The sequence below is a fragment of the Nomascus leucogenys genome, chromosome 4 (assembly GCF_006542625.1).
Source record: "Nomascus leucogenys isolate Asia chromosome 4, Asia_NLE_v1, whole genome shotgun sequence".
NCBI lineage: Eukaryota > Metazoa > Chordata > Mammalia > Primates > Hylobatidae > Nomascus > Nomascus leucogenys.
In genome coordinates this window covers 113,019,117-113,043,940 of record NC_044384.1, presented here as the reverse complement: position 1 = coordinate 113,043,940, position 24,824 = coordinate 113,019,117, and the positions used below count along the sequence as shown (strand labels likewise).

General features: G+C 48.5%; 1 protein-coding gene and 1 long non-coding RNA gene across 2 annotated transcripts in view; one reads left to right on the top strand and one right to left on the bottom strand.

Moving 5' to 3' along the window:
- Positions 1–317: 317 nt before the first annotated feature.
- On the bottom strand, positions 318–4,073 carry LOC105740644. The gene is made up of 2 exons (XR_001116719.2): positions 3,759–4,073; positions 318–2,483 (listed from the first exon to the last, which is right to left on the bottom strand). It is a non-coding gene; the product is annotated as an uncharacterized LOC105740644 (long non-coding RNA).
- ACVR2B (activin A receptor type 2B) overlaps positions 3,085–24,824 on the top strand; it is a 39,304-nt gene continuing 17,564 nt past the window's right edge. The window contains exon 1 of the mRNA XM_003256865.3: positions 3,085–3,630. Coding sequence (XP_003256913.3) covers positions 3,579–3,630 — 52 coding nt within the window. The 5' untranslated portion in view covers positions 3,085–3,578. The remainder of the gene's footprint in view (positions 3,631–24,824) is intronic.

Below are 24,824 nucleotides of genomic sequence, written 5' to 3'. Positions count from 1 at the left end.
ATTTGCTTGATGAGCTCATGATCAAAATGGTGGCAGGGAATTCACTTCGGTTACTATATGGAAGATTTATTTAAGGCAAGAATGAATTCAGAGGACCAGTTAAGCTCCCTTCTGGTTCACTGCTATTGCAACAGTCCAGATATAAGACAATGTTGCAGTAGTATACATGGAAAAAAGTAGTCAGATGGTGGATACGCTTTTGAGGACACTTTGCTGATGGGAGGAATCAAGTATTGTTACCGAAACACCAGGGGTTTGGTCTAGGTCCTGCTGCTTGGTGCACAGAAAGCCAATCACTGAGATGACAAGTATTGCCAAGGAAGAAGGCTTTAATCAGGTGCTGCAGCCAAGGAGATGGGAGTGCAGTCTCAAATCCATCTCCTTGACTGACCAAAACCAAGGGTTTATATAGCAGGAAAGAAATGTAACAATATGTAAGAAAACAGGAACATGGGAGGGGCAAGGAAGCAATCATGGTGACTGAGGGGCCCAGCATCTAATGCAGTGATCTGGTTTCAGTTCTTTTGATACTTTTTATGGCTTCAGTTCTTTGATACTTTTTGTGAGAGGCCTGAAGGAAGGAACTCGGATAAAATAAATAAGTTTCAAGCTTTAACTGCAAAAGGGTCAACTTCTATAATCCCAGCACTTTGCGAGGCTGAGGCAGGCAGGTCACCTTAAGTTGGGAGTTCAAGACCAGCCTGGCCAACATGATGAAACCCTGTCTCTACTAAAAATACAAAACTTAGCTGGGCATGGTGGCGTGCCTGTAATCCCAGCTACTTGGGAGGCTGAGGAAGGAGAATCACTTGAACCCAGGAGGTGGAGGTTGCAGTGAGCCGAGATCGTGCCACTGCACTCCAGTGAGGGCAATAAGAGCGAAACTCTGTCTCCAAAACAAAAACAACTGTCTATGAAACTCTTTGGCTGGTTTCAGTAGGACTCATAAGGTTCTGATTTGAGCAATGGTGTAGTTGCTTATGCCATTGATTCTGACAGGGAAAACTGGGGAGGAGATTTATGGGGAAAATGAGGACTTCTGCTTTGGCTAGGTCAAATTTGAGATGCCTGGTAGGCTACTAACTATAGTTGTCAAGTAAGCAGTTGGATATAAATTTGGAGTTCCCAGACAGGTCAGAGTGGAAGACACAGATACTTGGGCAGCTTGGACCACTCTGAGCTCTTATTATGATACCTGACCTGGTATGGAGTAGAAGAGAGGAACCAGCCAATCTAATTTTTGGCACATGGATAAAAGTCGATACCTTTCAGTCCATATTGGAATGGAGATAACGATTCATACTCCGTAGAAAAGACACTTAAACTGGATATGGAATTACTTCCGTTATCACAGTCTATCACTGTGGCCTCCTGTGGTATTACCAGATACCTTATACACAGCTAGGGTGTTCCATACAACACTGCTTCTTGCTTGGCACACAGTCGCATAGTATTCAATCCTGTGTTAAATGGCTTAGATAATAAGTCACCTGTAGGGATTCTAGCAAGCAGGGACCATCATTTTTCACATAGGATTTCCCAGAACTGGAAGGGACTTTTAAAGACCCAGAAATCTTTCTGGGCAGTGACTCCAAAGTGTGGTCCCTGAGGTGTTCCTGCTGCTCTGGTGACCAGGGGTAGTTGACCCTATTTCAGTGTCAATCAGAACAATATACATTCCTTTGTAAACTTTTTTTTTTTTTTTGAGAGAGAGTCTCACTCTGTCGCCCAGGATGGAGTGCAGTGGTGCAATCTCAGCTCACTGCAACCTCCACCTCCCTCCTGGGTTCAAGCAATTCTCCTGCCTCAGCCTCCTATCGAGTAGTTGGAATTACAGGTGTGTGTCACCATGCCCAGCTAATTTTTGTATTATTTAGTAGAGATAGGTTTTCGCCATGTTGGTCAGGCTGGTCTCGAACTCCTGACCTCAAGAGCCTCCAGGGCCTCTAAAAGTGCTGGAATTACAGGTGTGAGCCACCTCGCCCCGCCTATAGTGAACATTTACGTAAGATTTTGTTTGAATAGGTTTCTGCCATTAAGAAGATGCAAAATCCTGAGGGAGTCTTACCTCTTCACTTTGCATATGGGAAAACTGAGGCTCAGAGAAGTGAAATGACTGAGACCTCCAGGTGCCACCTCCCTTTCAGGTGCTCCTGCCCTGCTCCAAGCAAGGATGTGCCAAGTCAAGAGAAGACAGAGGACAATTAATGTTATCTGAGGATCTCAGAGCCTCATCCCTGAGCTATGATGGTCTTTCCCTCTTTAGTTGGGAGCCCCATCACGGTCCTCTGAAGCTCTAGTTGTGTGATAAGGAGGGTGGAATCTGAGACAGAGAACGATGGCCCTCCAAGGAGGGAGTTCGGGGTGAGGACAACAGCAAAACCACGTGCTAGACAAGATCTTCAACTGCAGGGCTCTGGAGGCAACTGGGAAGTTTTGAAAGTGCAGATTGAAGCTCAGGGCCGCTGCGGGCGGCGCAGGAACTGCAGAAGACAAGATGGGATTAAGGAGGGCAAGCAGGTTGCCAGAGGCCCTTTTCCACCTGCTGGGCTTGGAGGGGCGGGACTCTGCCCGCTCCCTCACTTGGTTGGGTTTAAATCACCACTCCCCGCCCTAGCTGTGCCTTTGAGTGTGTGGCAAGGGATTGCAGACGGGGGACTGCTTGTCAATTCAGGGAAGTCAGCCTCTTTCTGCCACTTAATTCGCCCATCAGTAGAGATCCAACTTTCCCACGGTTCACTGTCACCCCGTTGCACAGGTGGGGAATCCAAGGCGCGGAGGGGTCTGGGCCAGAGTCCCGGGGCTATCCACTCATTTCGGGGTTGTAGGGTAGCATGTGTCAGGAGTGTGGGCTCGAGCGTGCGGGGCACTAACTGCGAGTGCAGTGGCCACAGGCTCCCAGGCAAAGTGGTCAGAAGTCCATTCCTGCCACCTCCGTCCGCGCGCCCTGCCCTGTCCTCCAGCAGGGTGGTGCACGCGCGTCCTCCCACAAGGCGCGGGAGGGGGGCGGGGCCTCCGTGTTGTTGTTTCTCAGGGGCCCCGCCCCTCAGGGGGGCGCGGACCACGCGGCTGGAGGGCCCGCCTCCCCTCCCCCTCCCCGCCCAGCCCGCCCGCCTCTTTGTATCCAACATCCGGGTTTCCCCGCTGGCTCGGCTCCGTGGCCGCCGCTCAGGAGCCATTTTGGACTCGGTTCAGCTCCCCTCCCCCCCACCCCTCCCCCGTTCATGGCCCCTCCGGACTCGGCCCCTGCGCCCGGGGCCCGGGCCCAGCCCCGCCGCGCTATGCCTGAGTCGGGCGTGCCCCGGCCCGTGCCCCGCCGCCGCCCCCCGGCCCCCGCGTCGCCCCGGAGCCCGGGCCGCAGCCTGCGCCGCCCGCAGCGGCCCTGAGCTCGGCCCCGCTGACCGGCCCTTGGAGCCCGAACGCTGCTTGGGTACGAAGGCGCAGGAAGCGCGCAGGGAACGAGACCGAAGGAAGGAGCGGGAAGGAGAGCGCAGCCGCCGCCTGGCCCTGCGCGCCCCGGGAGCGCCGTGCGGCCCTGCCCGCGGGCTCCGGGTGTGCGCGGGGCGGCGCCGCGGAACATGACGGCGCCCTGGGCGGCCCTCGCCCTCCTCTGGGGATCGCTGTGCGCCGGTAAGAACTGGGCGCGGCGCGGGGACGCCGAGAGGGCGCGCGGGGCTGGCCTCTGGCGCCGCGCGGTGTTTACCAACAAAGGGCGGGCCCGCGGCCTCGTCGCCGCGCCACCTGTATTCAGCTCGCACCTCCCAGGGCGGGGGCTGGGGGCGCGGTGGGCGCCCGGCTCGCCGATCTTGGGGGCACGATCTTGTCTGTGCAGTAATCTGCGGGGTTCTGGTTCCTAGAGGCGCCCCTGCGATGGGGGCCAGGGCGCGGAGCCTCAGGGTCGGAGTTCGGGCTACGCGGGCGCGTGGATCTCAGGGAAAGAGTGAGGAAAACCTGAGCGTGGGGAAGACGGCCAAGAGGGGTGGGCAGATCTCATTGGGGGTGGCAAGATTGTAGGTGCAGCAGCAGCAGCATGCAGGGAGGGTTGCACGTCCCTCAGAGTCACTAAGTGTAGCGAAGCGAAGGGGACGGCTTCACGCAGCCCAAAGTCCCCTGCATCTCTCGCCACCAGTCTGCGTCACGTTACCGGCCCGGCGGGCTGTTGGTGCTGGCTCCCACCTGCTCCCTCTTTTCCTGCCGTTGGCCCCGGGATGCGGAGTGTGGTCGCTTCGCGGGACCGCTTTGTTTGGGCACTTGGGAGGGGAGGGGGTGGGTAATATGGAAAACCAACAGGTCCCGGTTCGTTCGGGCCTCCGGGAGGCACGTGGCGGGGTGGGTGACCAGCGCTCAGCTCGCCGGCGGCTCCGGGCGTGTGGTTGGAGGTGTTCGGCCAGCGCATGTGTGTTTGGGGGTATGTGGGCGCGGGCGTAAACAAGCGGAGTTCCGCTTGGAAAGCTTGTTTCTCCTACGGCCCAAGCACCGATTTCCCTCTCCCAGTGGTGCCAGGGTACGCCTAACCCCGGTGGGCGCGCCGGGACGTCCCCTGGCCAGTCCTGGGAAACGTGGGGAGCCGGGCATTGAAGCTCTGGCGAGAAGGTCGGGGCGGCTGGTACCCGGCCGCTGGGTCCTGCGCGTCTTTGTTCCCAGCCCCCATTACACATGCAGCGCGGGTCCCCCGCCGCCCACGGTGGCAGCAGCCTGGAGTCTGGGAAACCCTCGAGGGGCGGGGCCGGGAGTGCAGGGGCGGGGCCGGAGTCCCCACGCTGCTGCGGGGGTTGGGATTTGGGATCTCTGTCCCTTTCCCACCCTAGTTCTACCTCCTCCTGTGCGTCGCCGTGAGGCTTAGTTTACACCGAAAGCGAGTGAGTTCTGTAGGGTAGTAGCGTGCGCGCAGCCTGAGTGCGGAAACCGAAGGGCAAAGACCAACTGGCACCTGAGTACCGTATGGAAGAGGGCGTTGCAGCTCTCCTGGAGCGGCTTCTTGTGTGCTGGAAGCAAAGTGGTGGTCTTGTTGGACTTTCTGCTCCTCTTTTTTTGCCCCGCTCCCTTGGGATGCCTTTTCCCCAAGAAGGAGGGCTCGAAAGTGAAAGGGGAGTCATTGGTCTGCTAGAGGGAGGGCGGCAGCAAGCTGACTTGATAGGCAGACAGCAGCCCACCTGACTGCCTCCAGACCCGATGGGTGCGTGATTCCTGGAAGTGCTGGGGCTCTTCCAAGCCCAGGCCTTTAGGAGAGCTTTCTCCCAAGACAGGACAGCTTCAGACCTGGGATCTGGGGATCACACCAGTCTCACACCTCCCTCAGGCAGGGCAGGGTGGCATCAGACCCCTGGAAGGACTGTATGTCCTTTCTGAATTTCCTCTGCTTCAGTCACCTAGGTTGGGCAGTGCTGAGCAGTGTACCCTGCCAGGGGGCAGTCAGAGTCACACTATAAGGACCTGTATTCCTGCCCTGGGAGGAAGGTGGGGGTCACTGGGTATTTCTTGTAGTCACATCAGCCAGTCCCTGACCTGTGGGGAACTGTGAAAAGAGCTGCCCCAGGCCCAGTTTGGAGCAGACCTGACCGTCCTGTTGCTTTGGCTTCAGGGATGCCCTTTTATTTCATGCTTCTGGCTTGCTGTTTGGAATAACCCCCACCCTGTGCAGCACACAATGGCCTGCTAGAAGGAACATCTAGAAGAGTGCTGTCTGGGCGACAGAAATAGTATATGAACTATGGATAGATACAAAACAACGTTTTCTAGTAGTCATGTTAATAAAAGGAAGAAGAAACAGTTGTGTCTTAGCTGGGGCTGCCATAACAAAATACTGTAGACTGGTGGCTTAAACAGCAGGAATTTATATTTATATTGTCAAAGTTCTGGAAGCTCTAAATCTGAGCCCAGGGTGCAGGGTGCTGGCATGGTTGAGTTCTGGTGAGGACCCTCTTCCTGGCTTGCAGACATCTGCCTTCTTTTTTTTTTTTGAGGTGGAGTCTCGCTCAGTTGCCCAGGCTAGAGTGCAATGGCGTGATCTCAGCTCACTGCAAGCTCGCCTCCCGGGTTCACGCCATTCTCCAGCCTCAGCCTCCCGAGTAGCTGGGACTACAGGCGCCCGCCAACACGCCCGGCTAATTTTTTTTGTATTTTTAGTAGAGATGGGGTTTCACTGTGTTGGCTAGGATGGTCTCGATCTCCTGACCTCGTGATCCGCCCATCTCGGCCTCCCAAAGTGCTGGGATTACAGGCGTGGGCCACTGCGCCCGGCCGACATCTGCCTTCTTACTGCATTCTCACATGACGGGGTGGGGTGGGGCAACGGGGTGTTTTCCTATTTTTGTAAGACTGTGAATCCTGTCCTCATTACCTGATGGCCCCACCCTCATGACTTAATCTAACCCTCACTACCTCCCAAAGGTCCCATCTCCAAATACCATTACACTGGGGGTCAGAACTTCATTGTATGAATTTTGGGGGGACACATTCTTTCCATGAGATGGAATGAACTTCAATAGTGTATTTTACTGGCCTGGCGCAGTGGCTCATGCCTGTAATCCCAGCACTTTGGGAGGCTGAGGTGGGAGGATCACGAGGTCAAGAGATCGAGACCATCCTGGCCAACATGGTGAAACCCTTCTCTACTAAAAATACGAAAATTAGCTGGGTGTGGTGGCACATGCCTGTAGTCCCAGCTGCTCCAGAGGCTGAGGCAGGGGAATCTCGTGAACCCTGGAGGTGGAGGTTGCAGTGAGCCGAGATCATGTCGCTGCCCTGCAGCCTGGTGACAGAGTGAGGCTCCGTCTCAAAAGAAAAAGTGTATTTCACTGAATTTGATATATACAGAGTAATTTCAGCCTGAAATCAGTATTAAAATGAGACATTTTGCATTCCATTTTTGTACTGTCATCAAAATCCAGTGTATGCCTTACAGAACATCCTCAACTCTAACTTTCCACATTTCCAGTGCTCTGCAGAACATTTGGTTAGTGGCTACCATATTGGACAATGGAATCTCAGAAGGGAAGGTAGAATTTATGGTGTAATAAATGTCACATGGTGCTTGTCACAATATCAGTCAGTGGTTAGTTGGTTCTTTAATAATTCTTTAAGTCTTTTGTAGTCTGTGCATGGCCGAGTGTCCTTGGGAAACAAGCCATTTGGCTCTTGCATTTCAGTGGACATCCTGGACACTCAATGCTGTATCCTACAGGAACTCCTGACACCTGTCTCTGTACTCTGTACCTGGGGTTCAGATCAAAGGGCCTATGGGGGTGGGGTAAACAGTGTTCTAAGTGAAGTGTCCAAAGCTCTTGGAGAGGGAACTGCCTCCTGTCCGTCCCATCAGGAAGTGCAGGCCCTGATTACTCTTGATAGGCTGACCCGAAGAAGTTTGACCCAAAGAAGTTTCTTGGCCACTTCCTTGGGGGAGGGCGGAGGGAGTGTGCTCGTGAAGTGAAGTGACCTTCATCCCTCAGGCCTAGTGTAGTGGTAGCTGCCAAGGACATGGGCTACAGAACCATGGGCCGTGGGTGCCCCTCCCAGAGAAGAGTGTTTTCTGCTACCTGTCCTTGTATCTGCTGGGCACTCGAGGCTCTGCCTTGTCTGGGTGGGCTGCCCTTTGGGAAGAATGGGTATCCTCCCTAGCTCTTAGGGGCCCTTTCAAGACAGATGATGTGAGAAACCTGCCCATCTTTCCAGGCCCTATAGCTGGGTAAAAAACATAAGATCTAAACCCCATGGCCTCTCATCACTTGGGTGGGCCTCTATTGTGTACTACTCTGTGGGTCTTTCTGGGCATCAAGAATCTCCAAAAGCATCTGGACCTCCGCTGGCACTTCACCTAAGGAACTCCCGTTATAAGGAGCCAATGAAGAGCCCACATTCTATACAGTGGTTTTTGATGTCATAGACCCCTCTGAGAATCTGATGAAAGCTGTGAACCCTTCCCCCAGGAAAATGTAAATCGGTATATGTGTGCATGTGTGTGTACATTGTATGCACCCACTCTGTTTTGTACAGATACTGGGAACCTGCTGCCCCCTGATTAGACTCCTTGAAGTCCTGGCTGCCCTGCACATATCCACTGTAGTAGTCCTAAGGGGCAGCTTGTTCTGCGGGGGAGGGGTGCTTTTTCTTGGTACCTCACTTACTTTGCCTTTTGTGATCCTGCCGGATGTTCAGATTCTAGCCCTGGTCTCTCTTTCCAGAAAGCTGTCCTCTTGAGTGCCAGCCTATGCGTTCAGCCCGTCTGCTTGGGAGCTCAGGGTAGTGCAAATGAGAACCAAGGAGTATCGGTTCAGGAGTTTAGATCCACTCACAGATACTGACCTATCACCACGGATTGGGATCTGGAGGGTTGAGGACTGGGTCTGGATAATATTTTTGCAGGTGACTCTAGATAGACTCTAGATAGTCCTGAGGCAGGGTCCTGGTTGCATGGGCCTCACTTTAGAACAGGGTTTCTCAGCCTTGACACTATTTACATTTTGGGCCTGATGATACTCCGTTATGTATGGGTAGTGGTGGATTGAGCTGTTCTGTGCATTGTAGGATATTTAGCAGTATCCCTGCCTATACCCACAATTCCAGTAGATCCTCTTTAGTCATATCAACCAAAAATATTTCCAGATCTTGCTAAATGTCCCTGGCAGAGGTGAGAGCAAAATCATCTTAGATTGGGAACCACTGATCTAGAATGTTCTCATGCTTTCAAAGAGGCACACAGTTGTAAGAAGTAGGGGTAACGGCTTTTGAGTGCATATCCATCCCCCCACTCTGGATGCAGGGTTGGAGGTGAGGTTCTCCTCAAAGCCTGGGAGATTCCTGCTTAGTGAAATCTGCTCAGCACATGAGAGTTTGGTTCAAAATTAGTGGTTCTGGTGTACAGCTTACCACCGAGGAGAATCCTGGCGTCCTTGAGTTTTCCCAGAAGTGGCTCGGGTTTCAGGGAGGCGGAGGCTGTGGGTGGCTGGGCAGCCTGCCTGCTCACACCCGCCTACTCGCCTCTGACCGTTGCCTTAAGGCTGGCACTCAGCCTCTTCCTCCCGTACACGCAGAATGTCAGGAAGTGCCTGTTGCTGGGGACTCTCTGCCTACCTGTCACCCCCTCTCTGCTCACCTGGGGGCCTCAGGAGCTGAGGCTAGCCCTGTCTGCCAAGTGGAGCACTGGGGTTGTAGCAGGCCGTGGGCATGCCCCTTCCCCTGAGCGGACCTGCCGTGTGGCGCTCCGGGGAGCCACAGAGGCTGTGGGCCTGGAGCCCCCAGGCTGGGGACACCAGGGCAGGTGGGCAGCCTCTCCCCAAAGGTATGGGTGCAAGTCTCTCCCCTCTCCTCAGGGTTTGGTGGCCAGATGGGAATCTGAGGGCAGGGCCAGGCTTCCTGCTGTGGACCTGGGGAGGTGTGGGCAGCGCTGCCTTAGACAGGCAGCCAGCACTGGAGGCCCTGGTGGAGCGGTTGGTATCTGTGGAGGCTTGTCTGTTGGGCTTGGCAGGCTAGCAGCCCCCTGTGACTGCCCCCATGTTTATTTTCTATTCCTCCCCTGGCCTGCTTCAAGCTTGGCTAGGGAATGCTTCTGTGGGACTCTGTCTCTCTCATCTTGAACTCAGTGAGACACAGTTTGCCACACTGGGAAGTGATTACAAACTGGACTCAGGGTGGAGGAAGCATTTTTCAAAGACCCAGTTTCCAAGTGCTCCACATCACTGGTATGTGAAGTGCTTGCTGGGGTTCAGACTTCCTAGTTCCATCTGTTTTTGGGGTCTTTATGAAGGGGACTTTATTTCCTTCTCAGAATTCTTTCTCTTCCTTCCCTCCGGTTCTATCACTAATTCTGTGTTCCAAAACAGACACCCACCCCCTTGTTGTGGGTTTTCTTTTTTGGTCTCTCATTCTCCACCAGACTTACGGGTCCATCCTAGCCCTAGAGGTGCCTATTCCTTGTGGTCCTGGGGGTACTGCTCCTGAATGCCCAGGTTTTCCGGTGGTGGAAATGCTGCTGCCTTCTTCTGACTCTTTATTACATTGGTCAGTGATGTCTCTGACTAAGACAATGGTAGGTACTGGAAATCAATGGATAAAGCAGGCTGGGATTGTTCAAGGGTCAGCCATGTCTCTTCCCGGCCCAGGACCAATAATGGCTTCCCGCCTTCGGACAGCCCCATGCTTTCCCCTGGTTATTCTAGGCTTGCTGTACACATGCATGTGCCTTTTTCAGATCCTTTCTGGGACTGGCAGCTCCAACGGGGTGTTTTCATTCATGGACACATGACCTCTGGAAGCGGGTATGGAAAGGAAGCCTGTCCCACTGGGCAAATGTGAGGCCGTCTTCCCAGGGGAATGTTGTCTGGATGGGTCTGACCTGCTGGACAATGGGCCTTCTCCCTGGCCAGTTTCTGGGCTGGAGCTGAGGTGTTTTGTGAGGCGAGCTCATGCTCTTTGCATGTGTTCCTCTGCCGACTATTTCAGTTCCACTCTGACAACCAAGGAGGCTAAAATTAGTTCTGGAGAAGGAAAAGGAAGGCTGGTTGGAAACCCAAGCCCTTGGCTGGAGAATGGAGGAGGCTGCTTCCCAGGTTTGTGCCTGAGCATTTCGGAGGATGGGACCAGACCAGCTGTTATCTGTCCATCTGAGGAGAGGGAGGGGTCCCTGTGGCCTCCCAGACTTGAACCAATTAAAACAGGAGACTAACTTGGAAGCTGACTCTCTCGAGTGTTGATGCCAGGATGTTTTTTCCTTCTGGCTTGTGCAGTGGTGCACAGTGTTTTCAGGTATGAGGACAATGCCTTTTAATGAATGTCCAGTGCCAATGACAACCGTCCTCCCCCGCCCCTCCAACTGGATTATGTGACCATTGATTTAGAAAGCACCCATGAGTTTTCCCAGCCTGGGCTGGCAACCATGGTTTAAGAACTCTTATTTTATGCACTTTTTGGGAATTTCCTTCTCACTGAGGTTTGATATTGGATTAGAGGGGAGTCCTGTGGCCCAGGGCTCACACAAGAGGTCCAGCTTCTCTGTGTAGTGAGGGCATAGTGAATCAAGGCTCATCTGCTCTGGGGCTTAGAAACCAGAGGAGCAGAAGGGTTAGAGAGATGAATTCTGGTTTCTTTTCCCACCTGGCTGGCTCCTTCTGTGAACCTTCCGGCTGAGGGTGAGACCTACAAGGCTGTGTGGGAGTAGAAGGAGGGCCAGGGCAATGTAGTCCTATCTCCCCTGCCCTGAAACCTCCCATCCAAACCTCCCATCACTGAGAGGTTAGCCACCCTGGGATATAGTTGGGGGAGTACTTCAGCCATAACTAATTTTCCCATTAAAAAAAATTTATTACTTTTTAAACAAGTAATATACCTACATTATATTGCAGAAATTTAGATGTTACAGATAAAACTAGGGTCTCCTTTTATCACTTCTGTTCCCCATCTGAGGCCCCCTCCAAAGGTAATCCTTTAAGATTGAGGTGTATTCTTCCAGACATTTTTACTTGTGCATCTATAGAAATACTTACAGAAATAGAGAGACTTTTGGCCGGGCGCGGTGGCTCACGCCTGTAATCCCAGCACTTTGGGCGGATCACGAGGTCAGGAGATCGAGACCATCCTGGCTAACACAGTGAAACCCCGTCTCTACTAAAAATACAAAAAATTAGCCTGGCGTGGTGGTGGGCGCCTGTAGTCCCAGCTACTCGGGAGGCTGAGGCAGGAGAATGGCATGAACCCGGGAGGTGGAGCTTGCAGTGAGCCAAGATAGCACCACTGTACTCCAGCCTGGGCAACAGAGCAAGACTCCATCTCAAAATAAGTAAATAAATAAATAAATAAATAGGCTTTTTTTCCACCTAAAATGGTATTCAAGCATTTAATTGAAGTATAAAACATATACAGAAGAATGTACAAGTAATTACCATAAGTAACAGCTAAGAAGCATTTTCACAAACTGAATACCCTGGTGTAGTCAGCATCCAAGTCAAGAATCAGAAATTTTCCAGCTCCCCATCCCCAGCAAGCCCTGTTTTGTTCCATTTCAGTCTCTGCCCACACCCACTAAGGTTAACTACTATTCTGACTTTTAATATCCTAGTTTCTTATTGATGGACTTTGTGATTGTATAGAATGTATGCAGACTGTTTCTCAAGGGTAGATGAGAAAATAACTTCCGGATCATAAGACATGTATACTATCGGTTTTAATAGATATTGAAAAATGATTATACTATTTTATTTATTTATTTAATTTTTGAGGCTACCCAAGTGATGGCAGTGGGGGTAGAAGCTGGGTGATACGGCAGTTGGCTCTCTGTGGTAATCTGTGAGCATCCTTCCCACCTCCACACCCCAACCCCTGCTGAAATGCTAGGTTACAGAGGTTAAAATAGCCTGGTTTCATGAAGGGTGCCCGGACATGGGAAGGGCTCACTTCCACTGGCTAAATGTATGAGGAGACCCGGAGATGACTTCTCATGCCTGCATCTCCTACCATGTGCGCGAGTCTCCTGGGTACTGTGCTGATGAGGGAGGTAGCACTGGACTAGCCAGGATGTGCTGGTCTGGGTTTGGGATGGAAGTGCATATGTATGTTCACTTACCAGGCTCCATGCTGCCTGCAGACTCTGAAGAGACTAAGGCACTTGTTGAAGGTTGCTGAAGAGCTCTGGGTAACTGTACTACTGGCGAGCCCACTGCATTTGACAAAATCTGAGTGTGACAAATTCTGATTTCATATGTGGTGATAATGATGTTGGGGATATTGGAGAAACTTGTAGAAAAACTATTTTAGAGTCTGGTGAGAAGCTTTTCATGACAGAAGGGGCTCTGGTGAGTTTCTGTTCCTGGCTGAGTGTATGCCTTGTTCCCTGTATAACCCTCTGCCACAGTTGGCAGAAGACTTAGGGAGGATAGTTTGGGATGACTTGTTCACCAAAGCTCTTGCTTCCCAGTCTTGTTCTTCAGCTTGCTGCCTGCTCTTTACTGTTGTGTTGGGATTCTTTATGTAAGTCCACTTGTCAGGCACTGCTAATGGATTTAGATGACACTCAAGTTTGTGGAACTGTTTCTAGTACGAATGACACTCCAATCAGCTTTCCCACATTCTACGTATGATGTACACTGTTTGTGTCTTACTCTGCTCAGGCTGCCATAATGGAATACCATAGACTGGGTGGCTTAAACAACAGAAATTTCTTTTCTTACAATTCTGGGGGCTGGAAGTTAAAGATGAAGGTGCTGTCAGGATTGGTTTCCAGTGATTCCTCTCTCCTGGGCTGGCATATGGTAGCCTTCTTGCTGTGTCCTTTTTGCTGTGTGTATCCACTCCAGGTGTCTCTTCTTATAAGGCTACCAGTCCTGTTGGACTGGAGGCCCACCTTTATCACCTCATTTAGCCTTAATTACCTCCTTAAAGGCCTTATCTGTAAATATATTAATGGCAAAACCTGCAATTACTTTTGCAGCAACCCAATAGTCACATTTGGAGGTTAGGGCCTCAACCTATGAATTTTGGTGGGACTCAGTTCAGTCTATGACTGTCTGAAACAATAAAGTTTGGTTGAAAGTGAATTCTGTTTTCCTCTTGAGTGACATTTTGGAATGGAAGTTAATTTTTTCAGGGCTTTGCCCTGGTGTCTCTGTTGTTCTTGCTTAGTACTGTCCATGGACAATCTTGTCTACACTGGTGGGCTTAATTTCTGTGGATGTGTGCAGGTTCCCTTGCCTTTGGGCATGTTATGATCCTGAAAATATGTCTAAAAGCTGGGTGAAAAGTAGATATGGAGATGTCCTTTTCTGATAATGGGGACCAAATCTCTTTCTAAAGGTCCAACTGGAGAAACTGGAAAAAATAAAACTTCTCTGGTTGAAGGCATTGTATATCTAAGAAGATACTGAAGACCTACCAGGCCAGTATCTGCATGAGAACAAAGGCCTAGGGTGATGATTTTGGTATTTGAGTCTGTTTTTAGTCATAGGGGCAACTGAGAGGCTGCATTTGATAGCTCTGTGGGGCTAGGAAGACAGGAATTGGAGTTCTAAGCAAAGGGTGGGCAGAGTCAATCACTTATTTGGGATTGAGATCCCAGAGATATAGAAGTTAGGGGGACCAAAATGTAGACAAACCCTAAAGTTAGATTGAAATATTCTGGGCTGCTGGGTGTGGTGGTGCACACCTGTAATCCCATCTACTTAGGAGACTGAGGCAGGGAGGATCAGTTGAGCCCAGGAGTTCAAGACCAGCCTGGACAATATAGGAAGACCCCATCTCCAAAACAGAAAATATATTCTGGGATTAATGGTACCTTTAGACATGTTAATTCTTTCTAGAGGATTTGTGTCATCCTAGGCCTCGAATTATCTCTATAATTTTGCAAATACAATGACTGGCTGGTAATTTTAAGTAAATAGCTAGCAGAAACATCACAGTTGAAGCTGACCTGGATAACCTCCAGGTTGGAGTTGCCATATACATATTTAATAATAGAAGTGTTCGGGCCAGGTGCAGTGGCTCATGCCTGTAATCCCAGCACTTTGCGAGGCCGAGGTGGGTGGATCACAAGGACAGGAGTTCAAGACCAACCTGGCCAACATGGTGAAACCCTGTCTCTACTAAAAATACAAAAAAATTAGCTGGGTGTGGTGACAGGCACCTGTAATCGCAGCTACTCGGGGGGCTGAGGCAGGGAATTGCTTGAACCTGGGAGGCAGAGGTTGCAGTGAGCTGAAATCGCACCACTGCTCTCCAGCCTGGGTGACAGAATGAGAGTCCATCTCAAAAAAAAAACAAAAAAAACCAAAAAAAAAACAGTGTTCACTGTGGTCAAGGAAATGAGAGTGGGAATTTCAGCAGATAGCTGAAAACTATAAACCAAAGGAAAAATCTCTTAAAGACTTGTTCTGCATAATAACAGAAATTAATAAATCAGTGAATGCTTTTATCAGGGGATTAGGTGAAACTGTATAGAGCATTAGTGAATTGGATGATAGATCAGAAGAAAATATAAACTGAAGCATGGACAGGCAGAAAGATGGATAATAACAGAATAAAGAGAAACACATACAGGATGAAATGAGAAGGTCTAAGATTCATGAAATCACAGCCACAGAAGTAAAGGAGAGAGAATGAGGCAGAAAAGATAATAGCTGAGAACTTTCTAAAATTAATTAAAGACATCAAGCCACAAATTCAAGAAGTCCTGTGAATCCCAGGTAAGACAATAAAATTTTAAAAATCCACATCTAGTTCCATCACAGTAAAAATTCCGGAAAACAAAGACAGAGAATGTTAAAAGCAGAAAAAAGGCATTACTATCAAAAGAGCTGTAGTTATACTGACAGCTAACTTCTCAATAGAAACAGTGGAAGCCAGAAGACAATAGAATGATAGCTTTAAGTGCCGAAAGAAATAGTTGTCATCCTAAAATTCTGTATCAAGTGAAACTTGTTCCAGAATGAAGGCATCATCATGTTAAGTGAAATAAGCCAGACATGGAAAGACAAATAACACATTATCTCACTTATATGTGGAATCTAAAAAGGTTGATCTCATAGAAATAGAGCATAGAATAGTGGTTACCAGAGGCTAAGGAGGTAGGTAGGAGGTCAGATGGGGAGAGGGTGGTCAAAGGGTACAAAATTACATTTAAAGGAATAAGTTCTCGTCTGTTGCACCGTAGGGTGATTGTAGTTAGCAAGAATGTATGGTATATTTCAAAATAGCCAGAAGAGAGGATTCTGAATGTTGCTACCACAAAGAAATGATAAATGGTAATGGATTTGCTAATTACCCTGATTTGATAATTACGCAGTGTATATATGTATCAAAACATATTCTACCTCATAAATATGTACCGTTATTACGTGTCAATTTTTAAAGCAAAACTACCTTTTTTTTTTTTTTTTTTTTTTTGAGTTGGAGTCTTGCTCTATCGCCCAGGCTAGAGTGCAGTGGGGCGATCTTGGCTCCCTGCAACCTCCGCCTCCCGGGTTCAAGCGATTCTCCTGCCTCAGCCTCCCGAGTAGCTGGGACTACAGGCACACGCCACCAAGCCTGGCTAATTTTTGTATTTTTTAGTAGAGACAGGGTTTCCCCATGTTGGTCAGGCTGGTCTTGAACTCCTGACTTTGTGATCCACCCCCCTCAGCCTCCCAAAGTGCTGGGATTATAGCCGTGAGCCACCATGCCTGGCCTACAAAACTTCTTAAAAAAAATGAACATGTCATGGAATGTGTTCTTCAGGCAGAAGGAAAATAAATCCAGATGGAATGTCAGAGATGAAGAGAGGAATGAAGAGCAATGAAAATAATAAATATTCAGGCATTTATTGTGAGAATGTGTTACTGAGTTTGAAATACCACAAAAGAAAATGCTTGGCAACAATGCTATCTGTGAGAGTGGAGTGAAAATGAATTTAAATTATTCTAAAGATTCTTACAATATCCAGGAAGAGAGTGGAACTACCAAGTAATACTAAATTTTGATAAGGCACGCTGTCATCTCTAGGGTAACCAAAGGATAGATGATAATTTTCAAGCTAAAAAAGAGACAAATGGGCTGGGGTGTGGTGGCTCACGCCAGTAATCCGAACACTTTGGGAGGCCGAGGTGGGTGGATCACCTGAGGTGGGTTGTTCGAGACCAGCCTGACCGACATGGAGAAACCCCATCTCTACTAAAAATACAAAATTAGCCAGGCGTGGTGGCGCGTGCCTGTAATCCCAGCTACTCAGGAGGCTGAGGCAGGAGAATCACTTGAATATGGGAGGCGGAAGTTTCGGTGAGCTGAGATTGCGCCATTGCACTCCTGCCTGGGCAACAAGAGTGAAACTCCGTCTCAAAAAAAAAAAAAAAGAAAAAAAAAGGCAGACAAATGGGTCGAGTGCAGTGGCTCATGCCTGTAATCCCAGCACTTTGGGAGTTCAAGTGGGATCACTGGAGCCCAGAGTTTGAGACCATCTTAGGCAATGTAGTGAGACCCCATCTCTACAAAAAATTCAAAAAATCAGCCGAGTGTGGTGGCATTGCACCTGTAAGTCTGAGCTACTTGGGAGGCTGAGGTGGGAGGATCGTTTGAGCTCAGGAGTTTGAGGCTGCAGTGAGCTGTGATTGAGTCACTGTACTCCAGCCTAGGTCACAGAGCAAGACACTGTGTCCAAAAAAAAAAAGGAGATATGGAATAATAGGGAATTCTTCAGTTGAGAAGAAAGCAATAAGAGACAAGGGAACATAGACCAGATGAGATAAATATAGCTAATATTTCTAATAAATATATGATGCAAAAATTATTATTATTTTTAAGACAGGGTCTTGCTCTGTCACCCAGGCTGGAGTGCAGCGGCACAATCTCAGCTCACTGCAACCACTGCCCCTCCAGGCTTAAGCGATCTTCCCACCTCAGCCTTTCAAGTAGCTGGGACCACAGGTGCAAACCACCACGCCTGGCTAATTTTTTGTATTTTTGGAAGAGATGGGGTCTCACCATGTTGCCCAGGCTTGTCTCGAACTCCTGAGTTCAAGCAGTCTGCCCGCCTCAGCCTCCCAAAGTGCTGGGATTATGGGCATGAGCCACCATGCCAGGCCTGATGTAAGAATTCTTAATAAATATTTAAGGATGAACCTGAATACTTATTAAAAGCTCTGAGTCCATGGGTGGAGTTGGCTTAATCTAGGGTGATCTGATTGGGCTGTTTTGGGAATTAGTTGGATTCCCCTGAGAAATATCTTCTGTTTTCTGTCTGGAGGGGGCAGGCTTGGATATCAACATCCTGGAAATCAAGGGGGTGAGAACTAGGGGTTCCTGTATTTGGTATATTGTTCTGTATTCCTCCTGTTTCAGTGTGATACCTGTGTCCTCAGATTTGCCTGCTCCTCTTTGTCGAAGAGGCTCTCTGTTCATTTTCTTTAGAAAATAAACATAATCTCCGCTGGGTTGGAGAGGGGCAACCATGATGAGTGGTGGTGGGATCTGAGGATCTGACTGTATCTTACTAACCAACTCTTCTGTCTTTAGACTCATCTTTACCCCATTCTTTCAAAGACATCTGGTGCCACAAATTCCTGAGTTTTGAAGGGTTCTGTGGGGGAAGTCACATTGCTTTTCTACTTTATCCAGAGCCAACTTAGGAGTCTGCGTGATCAGTTACCATGTGTGTAAGTGCTTTCCAGCCTTGAAATGTCATTTCTGTAGTTCTCTCCTGTTCTCTTTGTTCTTACAGGTTTATGCCTTAAAATACTTCACTGTGGTTTTTTAGTGGGACTACAAGAGGGAGCAAAAGGAAATGTTTGTGTATAATCCTTGGCCTTTACCTGGAAGCTCTCCTTCCAGTGTTGTCCAGGAATGATGGGGCCTGGAAAAAGACATGTATTTCAGAGCTGTAGGAGGATGGTGCCAGGGTCTTGTTTACAAAGTCCAAGTTGAAAGTGACTTGAGGTCACCTGGCTTGGTTCCTTGTTCCTAGGCGGGACTTCTGAAGGCAGATGGAGCTCCTCCTGTCACCTTGGAAGGTGCTTCTGTATTTACATTTCTGGCATTTGTAGTGAACAAAACAGTGGAAAATCCTCATGCAAAATACAAAGAAATGCTGGAAAAAGTATAATAAACACCCTTTTAAAATGCATATACATTGCTGCATGTATAAGAAGTAAGGGAAAAGCAAGAAGGAGCTGGAAACTAGAGCTGTATGCCTTCACTGACTGAAACTGCTGATTCCTTGGGGACTTTGCCTGTCTTTATAATTTAGAGATGTGGGTTTAGTAGCAGTGTGGACAATAGGAGACAACATGTGGAATTGAAAGAGACTGAGGCCTTTGCATGGCCTCAGACTTCTGTTGTGTTATACCTTCAGTAAAAATGTGGGCTAGAAGAAACATGTCTTTGTTGACAAAGAGACTAAATAATGAAATTGTCTGAGACTAGGTAGGGTTGGGGTTGGGGTAGTTTCCCCGAGAATTTATAACCATAGGCCTATGCTCATGTAAGCTTGGCATTTATACCATCCTGTTCTCTGGTAAACTAAGTTGAGAAATTAAAGTGGTTCCAAATAGTTAATGTCCTAGGGAGACTGGCAGAAGGCAGAAATGTAAGTTACCTTTGAAAGGTTGTCCCTTCAAACTTGGCCTCAAAGTAGTCCAACAGAAAAGGCCCCACTGAACATAAGCTCAGTATTCAAAATTCTAAAGCCACATGAGGAAACAGTGCCATGAGTAAAGTCAGAAATAACAAATGTCAGAAGCAGACTTTCAAGAAGTTAAATTATAGAATTCTAAGAGAGATTTGGAAGTAGGCCAAAGTACAGAAGTATCAAAATTGACCAGGAAGTTTTTTTTTTAATAGAACTTCTAGAAATGAAAAAATAGAATAATTGAATTTATAAATTGAGTAGAACTAAACAACAGATTAGACATAGCTAAAGAGAGAATTCGTGAATTGAAAGTTGATCTTCAGGAATTACTTGTAATGGTGTTTAGACACAGAATTAGAAATTAAGAAAGGAGGGTTAAGAGACTGGACAGAATGAGAAGGTCTAATATGCTTATAATAAGAATTTCAGAATCATAGAATATAGAGATGGAATATTCAAGTTGATAATAGCCAAGAATTTGTCAGAATTGACAAAAAACACAAATCATTAGACTCTAAAGGCATAGTGAACCCCAAGTAGTATAAATTTAAATATATACTTAGACACATACCTTGTAGTGAAACTGCAAAGAGAGAAAGCAGCCAGAGAGAAAAAAACAGAATATCTGCAAAGTTAAATTAATAGCAGACTTTTCAGCAACAGTAGTGGAAGCTAGAAAATAGTGGAATAATATTTTCAGAGAGCTGAGATAGAATAACAGTCTAAAATTTTATGTTCATCTAAATTGCCATTCAGGAAGAAAGAAAAAACATTTTGAGAAAAGCAACAAAGGCTCCTCTGCCAAGAGATCTCTACTGAAATTTTTTTTTCAGTAAGGACAGTGGTCTCAGAAAGAAAGGCAGAGATGCAGGGAGAGATGACTGTATGGACGCTTACAAAATATAGACACAAATAATGTCTGATTTGGGAGCTGGGTAGTAAGAACAGTGACACTAAATACTGAACACAAGTAATATGTTAAATTAGATGTACATTGGAAGAGTCATTAGAGTTTAAAATATTTAAGTTCCAATGAGGGATGGTAGAGATGTTGATTTAGGCTTTTAGTGTAAGTGTACCCATTAAAGTTTATAGGCCTAGCTTACAACGGAATAGGAATGAGATGTATAACTTCAAAAGTGACTAAAATAGGAAATTTTAAAAGATAACCCAAATAGAGGTAACAGTAGAAAAGAAACAAATTTAAACATACCCAGTAATCATATATGTAAACATACCCAGAAATCATAAATGTAATGAGACCAAACTCTAATTAAAAGATGGTGTTAGATTGAATTGGGGGGAGGGAAGAGAGAAAGATTTTTTGTTTCAGTTAGAAAAGATAATTTTCTCTAATACTAACACACGAAATGTCATATAGCTATGTTAACATCAGATAAAATGGACTTTTTGGCAAAGAGCATTCATTACAAATGAAGAGGGTTACTATATAGTAAGAAAAATTTTATTACCAAGAATATATAAAATAATTTCTGTAACTCAAAGGAAAAGCAATCCAGTAGAAAAATGAGAAAAGATACAAACAAACAGTTCTCAGAAGGAAATGTTAATAATCACAAGAAGATGATCAGTCTCACAAGTAATCAGGGAAATGCAGATCCAAATTGTGTACCATTTCACATTCATCAGGTGAACCCCAGGTGGGAGCTGTCATCTGTTGGGAACTTAGATTGGCACATCCACTTTGGAGAACAGTTTAACAGTGTTTAGTCAGTTGATGATGTTTAGACCCTATGACTTAGCCAAGAAACGCCCACACATGAGCGCGCACACACACAAAAACGTGAAAAAGAATTCATGATGGCATTGCTGAGATCAACTAACATAAATAACCTAAGAGTCCAGTAGGTGAGTAGATACTTAAAGTTATGTGAGGTTATAAGCTTCTGAAATAAATGCACTTCAGAGCTGCAGGAGAGGCAGTATATAAAGAACATGCACTCTAAAGACAGGCTGCCTGGGGTTTGAAGCCTGATTTTGACACTTAATAAATAACTTGGGTAGGTTACTTAGCCTCAGTTTTTATAAAATGAGGACCTGTACAGGTTTATCATGAGGATTAAATAAGTTACTCTTTGCAGAATGCTTAGAATAGGACCTGGGATGTAGTGTGAGCTGTATAAGTGTTAAATAAATGTGTATCAACCCGGATGGCTTATAAATATATGGATGAAGGAGAAAAAGCATATGTATTAGAGATTGTATTTGGTTGCTAGAAACAGTCAAGAGTTATTCTCTTGGGTAAAAGAAATGCAAAGACACAATGCTGGAATATTTTGGGTTTTTTTCTCCCTATTGTACATGCCATTCCACAATGTGCATACACGTGTGTGCGTGTCAGTGTCTTTGTCTGTTACACACTCCAGCCTTCCTTCCTGGCCCCATCTGTCTCTTCAGGTTCCCTCCATCTCTACACCCCGGCTGCCCTTACTCCGGTCCTGGGGAGGTGGTGGAGGTGCTGCTTTGTGCAGCTGGGGGGTGTGGAATCATAACATGGATAAGTCACTGCTCTTGGCCCTCCTTGGCTCTTATGGAGGGACCTGCTAGGGCAATAAAGGCAGCTGAGCAGACTCAGGGCTGCCTTTCGAGGGGTGCTGTCTGTGGGGAGAGCTGCCTCTCCTCTCTGGGCAGATGTGAAGGCTGGACACCAGAGGGAGAACACTGGCCCTCCTGAGACGTTCTTACTTGTCTTCCTCTTGGGCATGGAGGCTTCTGGGAGGGTGTGCCTCAGTGTGCTGGCAGAATCAGATCTAGATAGATGTAGTGGTGAGTGACACTCCTTCTCACCACTACAGTGCCCACAAGGGTGGGCCTGGGCACCTGCTCCCTGGGGTAGGTGGCTGCCAAGGGGCCTCCAGGAGCCAACTGAGCAGTGGTTCTGCGGGCTGCTGGGGTCACAGTTCCTCTAGGAGACACTGGCTGGACTGGGGACACCCAAGTGCAGAGCTCAGGGACTCCAGGGGAGGTGGGCATGGACGCTCCACCTCTGAACCATCTCCTCTTCTTTCTCTCCCCATTGCACTTTGAGCCCCTCACAGATGGGACCCTGGTGAGATTTCTCCCTTTTCTCCTCAGGGCATAGTGGGTATGTCTAAGGCCTACTGGACTGAGCTGCTTCATAGGAGAAACGAACCTCCCAGTATTTGACCTCCTACTGCGTGTCTTCGAGCATCAAAACTAGCCAGCTTAGGTTCTGCTACCAGGAATGTTGGTTCAGAGTGCAGTCTGCATGTACTGTGTGTGTGTGCATGTACTGCGTGTTTGTGTGAGGGTCGGGGGTGGTGTATCTGGGAGTGGTCCTGCCAGGAGGGAAGGTTTGGGGAGCACTGGGTACTTTCTTTCTACTGGCATTAGGCCCCTTGGAGCATAGGGACTGCCCCTTGGGGACACTGCCACTTTTATTTCAGCTTCCTTTGGAGGCCAGCAGTTGGTTTGGCTGTGACTCAGGGATGCAGCAAGCCCCTTGTCCTGGTGTCTGGGGGCCATGCTCACTTACCTCAGGGCTATGAGGCAGCAGGCCTAAGGGGGTACCATGCCTAAGGGGGTACCATAAGCACCCCCATCTTGGGAGCATGTCTTCTCCTCCTGCCAGGTTAGGCGAGTGGGCTGGGGGTCAAGGGGAGCCTCCTGTGCATGGATGCCCTGGCTTCCTGGGTGTGGGTGGGAATCTGTATCTATTAAAAGGCAGAGGTGGCCTGTGGTTGGAGTATTGCCAGAGGCTATAAATAGCTGAGTGTGTGAAGGAGAGGAATGGGGTAGGCCCCTGGGTCTCCAGCTGGCAGCAGAGCCCTGTGGTCAGGGAGGGGCATGGAATGTTACATAGGGCTCTGAACATAAAGTTCTTGTAGGCATGGTGTGACTTGATGGGCTGGGAGTCATACAGGGGACTTGTGTTATGAGGGATTGTCATAGGCAGTAGGGGGTGGTTGTGGCTGTAATATAGCCAACATGCCAGGCAGTGTTCTAACCACTCTTAAAGTGCATTAACTCAATTAGTTCCTACAGCTACCCTAGCTGTGAAGTATTGGAGTAGGACTTGAAGTCTGGCCCGCTCACGGCTGCCATTTTTCGCTGGGTTGCCTGTAGGAGGATCTGGTCAGATGGGGGTCAGGTGACATCTTTTTGAAATGGAGTCTCGCTCTTGTTGCCCAGGCTGGAGTGCAATGGCACAACCTCAGCTCACTGCAACCTCCGCCTCCTGGGTTCAAGCGATTCTCCTGCCTCAGCCTCCTGAGTAGCTGGGATTACAGGTGTTCGCTGCCATGCCTGGCTCATGTTTGTATTTTTAGTAGAGACCAGGTTTCACCACATTGGCCAGGCTGGTCTCGAACTCCTGACCTCAGGTGATCTGCCCGTTTCGGCCTCCCAAAGTGCTGGGATTACAGGCGTGAGCCACCGTGCCTGGCCCAGCTGACATCTTGAACCCTTGGGTCCTCTGAGATTTGGAACTCCCAGCCTCTTCACTTGGGTGCTGCCCATGGTAGTGGCAAGAGGGTGGTCCCTGACTTATCAGTGGCCTGGAGAGAGGAGGTTACTCTGTTGGCTTCCCTTGTTTGGACTCCTGCCTCAGCACAGAGGCTTGCTGCTTGTCTGAATGGAGATGGAGACTCTTTGAGGACCTAGGGCTTGGGCTGCAGGCTGAGGCCATCCTTTCTTGTTGTCCCCTCCTTTCAAAATCTTGCTCTAGCCATGATACCTACACCCTTCTGTCCATCTGTCTGTCCACCCATCCATCTATGATGTGTTTGGAATCATTCTGCCACTCAGGATGGCAAGGGTCCTGCCTTTGTCGGCTTTCCAGTCTTGTGGGGAAAGCCTGACGTTTAGAAAATAGTCGTCGAGTACATGTGTAATGTTTTATTTCTCATACAAGTGTTCATTGTGTTATTTCCTCTTGAGATTATTTTTGGTTATATTATTGGTACTCTTTTTGGATGTCTGAAATAATTCTTTAAGCAACAACAGGCCATTAGTCAAGGGTGGTTAAGTTAGGTGGCAGGGGAAGCACAAGGGCCAGTGGAAGTAGAGAGTTTGCCTGGTCTCAGGGGAGAGGGAAGAGCTGAAATCAGAGGAAGGTGGGGAACCTTACGGCCAGAGGTGGTAACTTCCGACTTATGCTAAGCCTAGGAGCCGAGCACATTCAAGGGTATGACATTATGGTGTGGCTGCAGTGAGGGGAGTTCCCAGCTTCCCTGTCTGCAGTGCAGCTTCGTGGCTGGCCCCACAAGTCTCAGGTCTCCACGGACCCCCATTAGAACTGCTGCCGTGGATGCAGTGGGGCCCAGCCTGGGGAGAGGAGGCCCTGTGGCCTCTGGGCAGGGTGCTTCGAATAACCCAGTCATTGAGTGCTGCTGCAGGCAGACAGGGGCAGTGTAGGTGCAAGCCTCAGTCCTGGCCCTAGTGTGCTTCTTCAGCCTTTGGTCTACTACCCCCACCCCACCCTCTCAGGTTCTCCCTCTAAACCTTAAAGCCACATTCTTGATGAAGGGCCTGGCTGGGGAAGCCAGTGTGTACCCTTGTAAGCCTCTCTGTGGACCCTGAGGCCCTTCCTTTAGAAGAGGCTGAGTCCCAGCTGACTGGCTGGTCAGGAGGCCATGCATTTTCCTTTCACAAGTGTCAGAGCCTAGGCCACCTGGTGCAGGATGACCAGAGCTGTGGCTGGGCACTGCCATTCTGATTGGGTGACATTTCGGACCCTTAGGTGCTACCTGGATCCTTGAGATTCGTT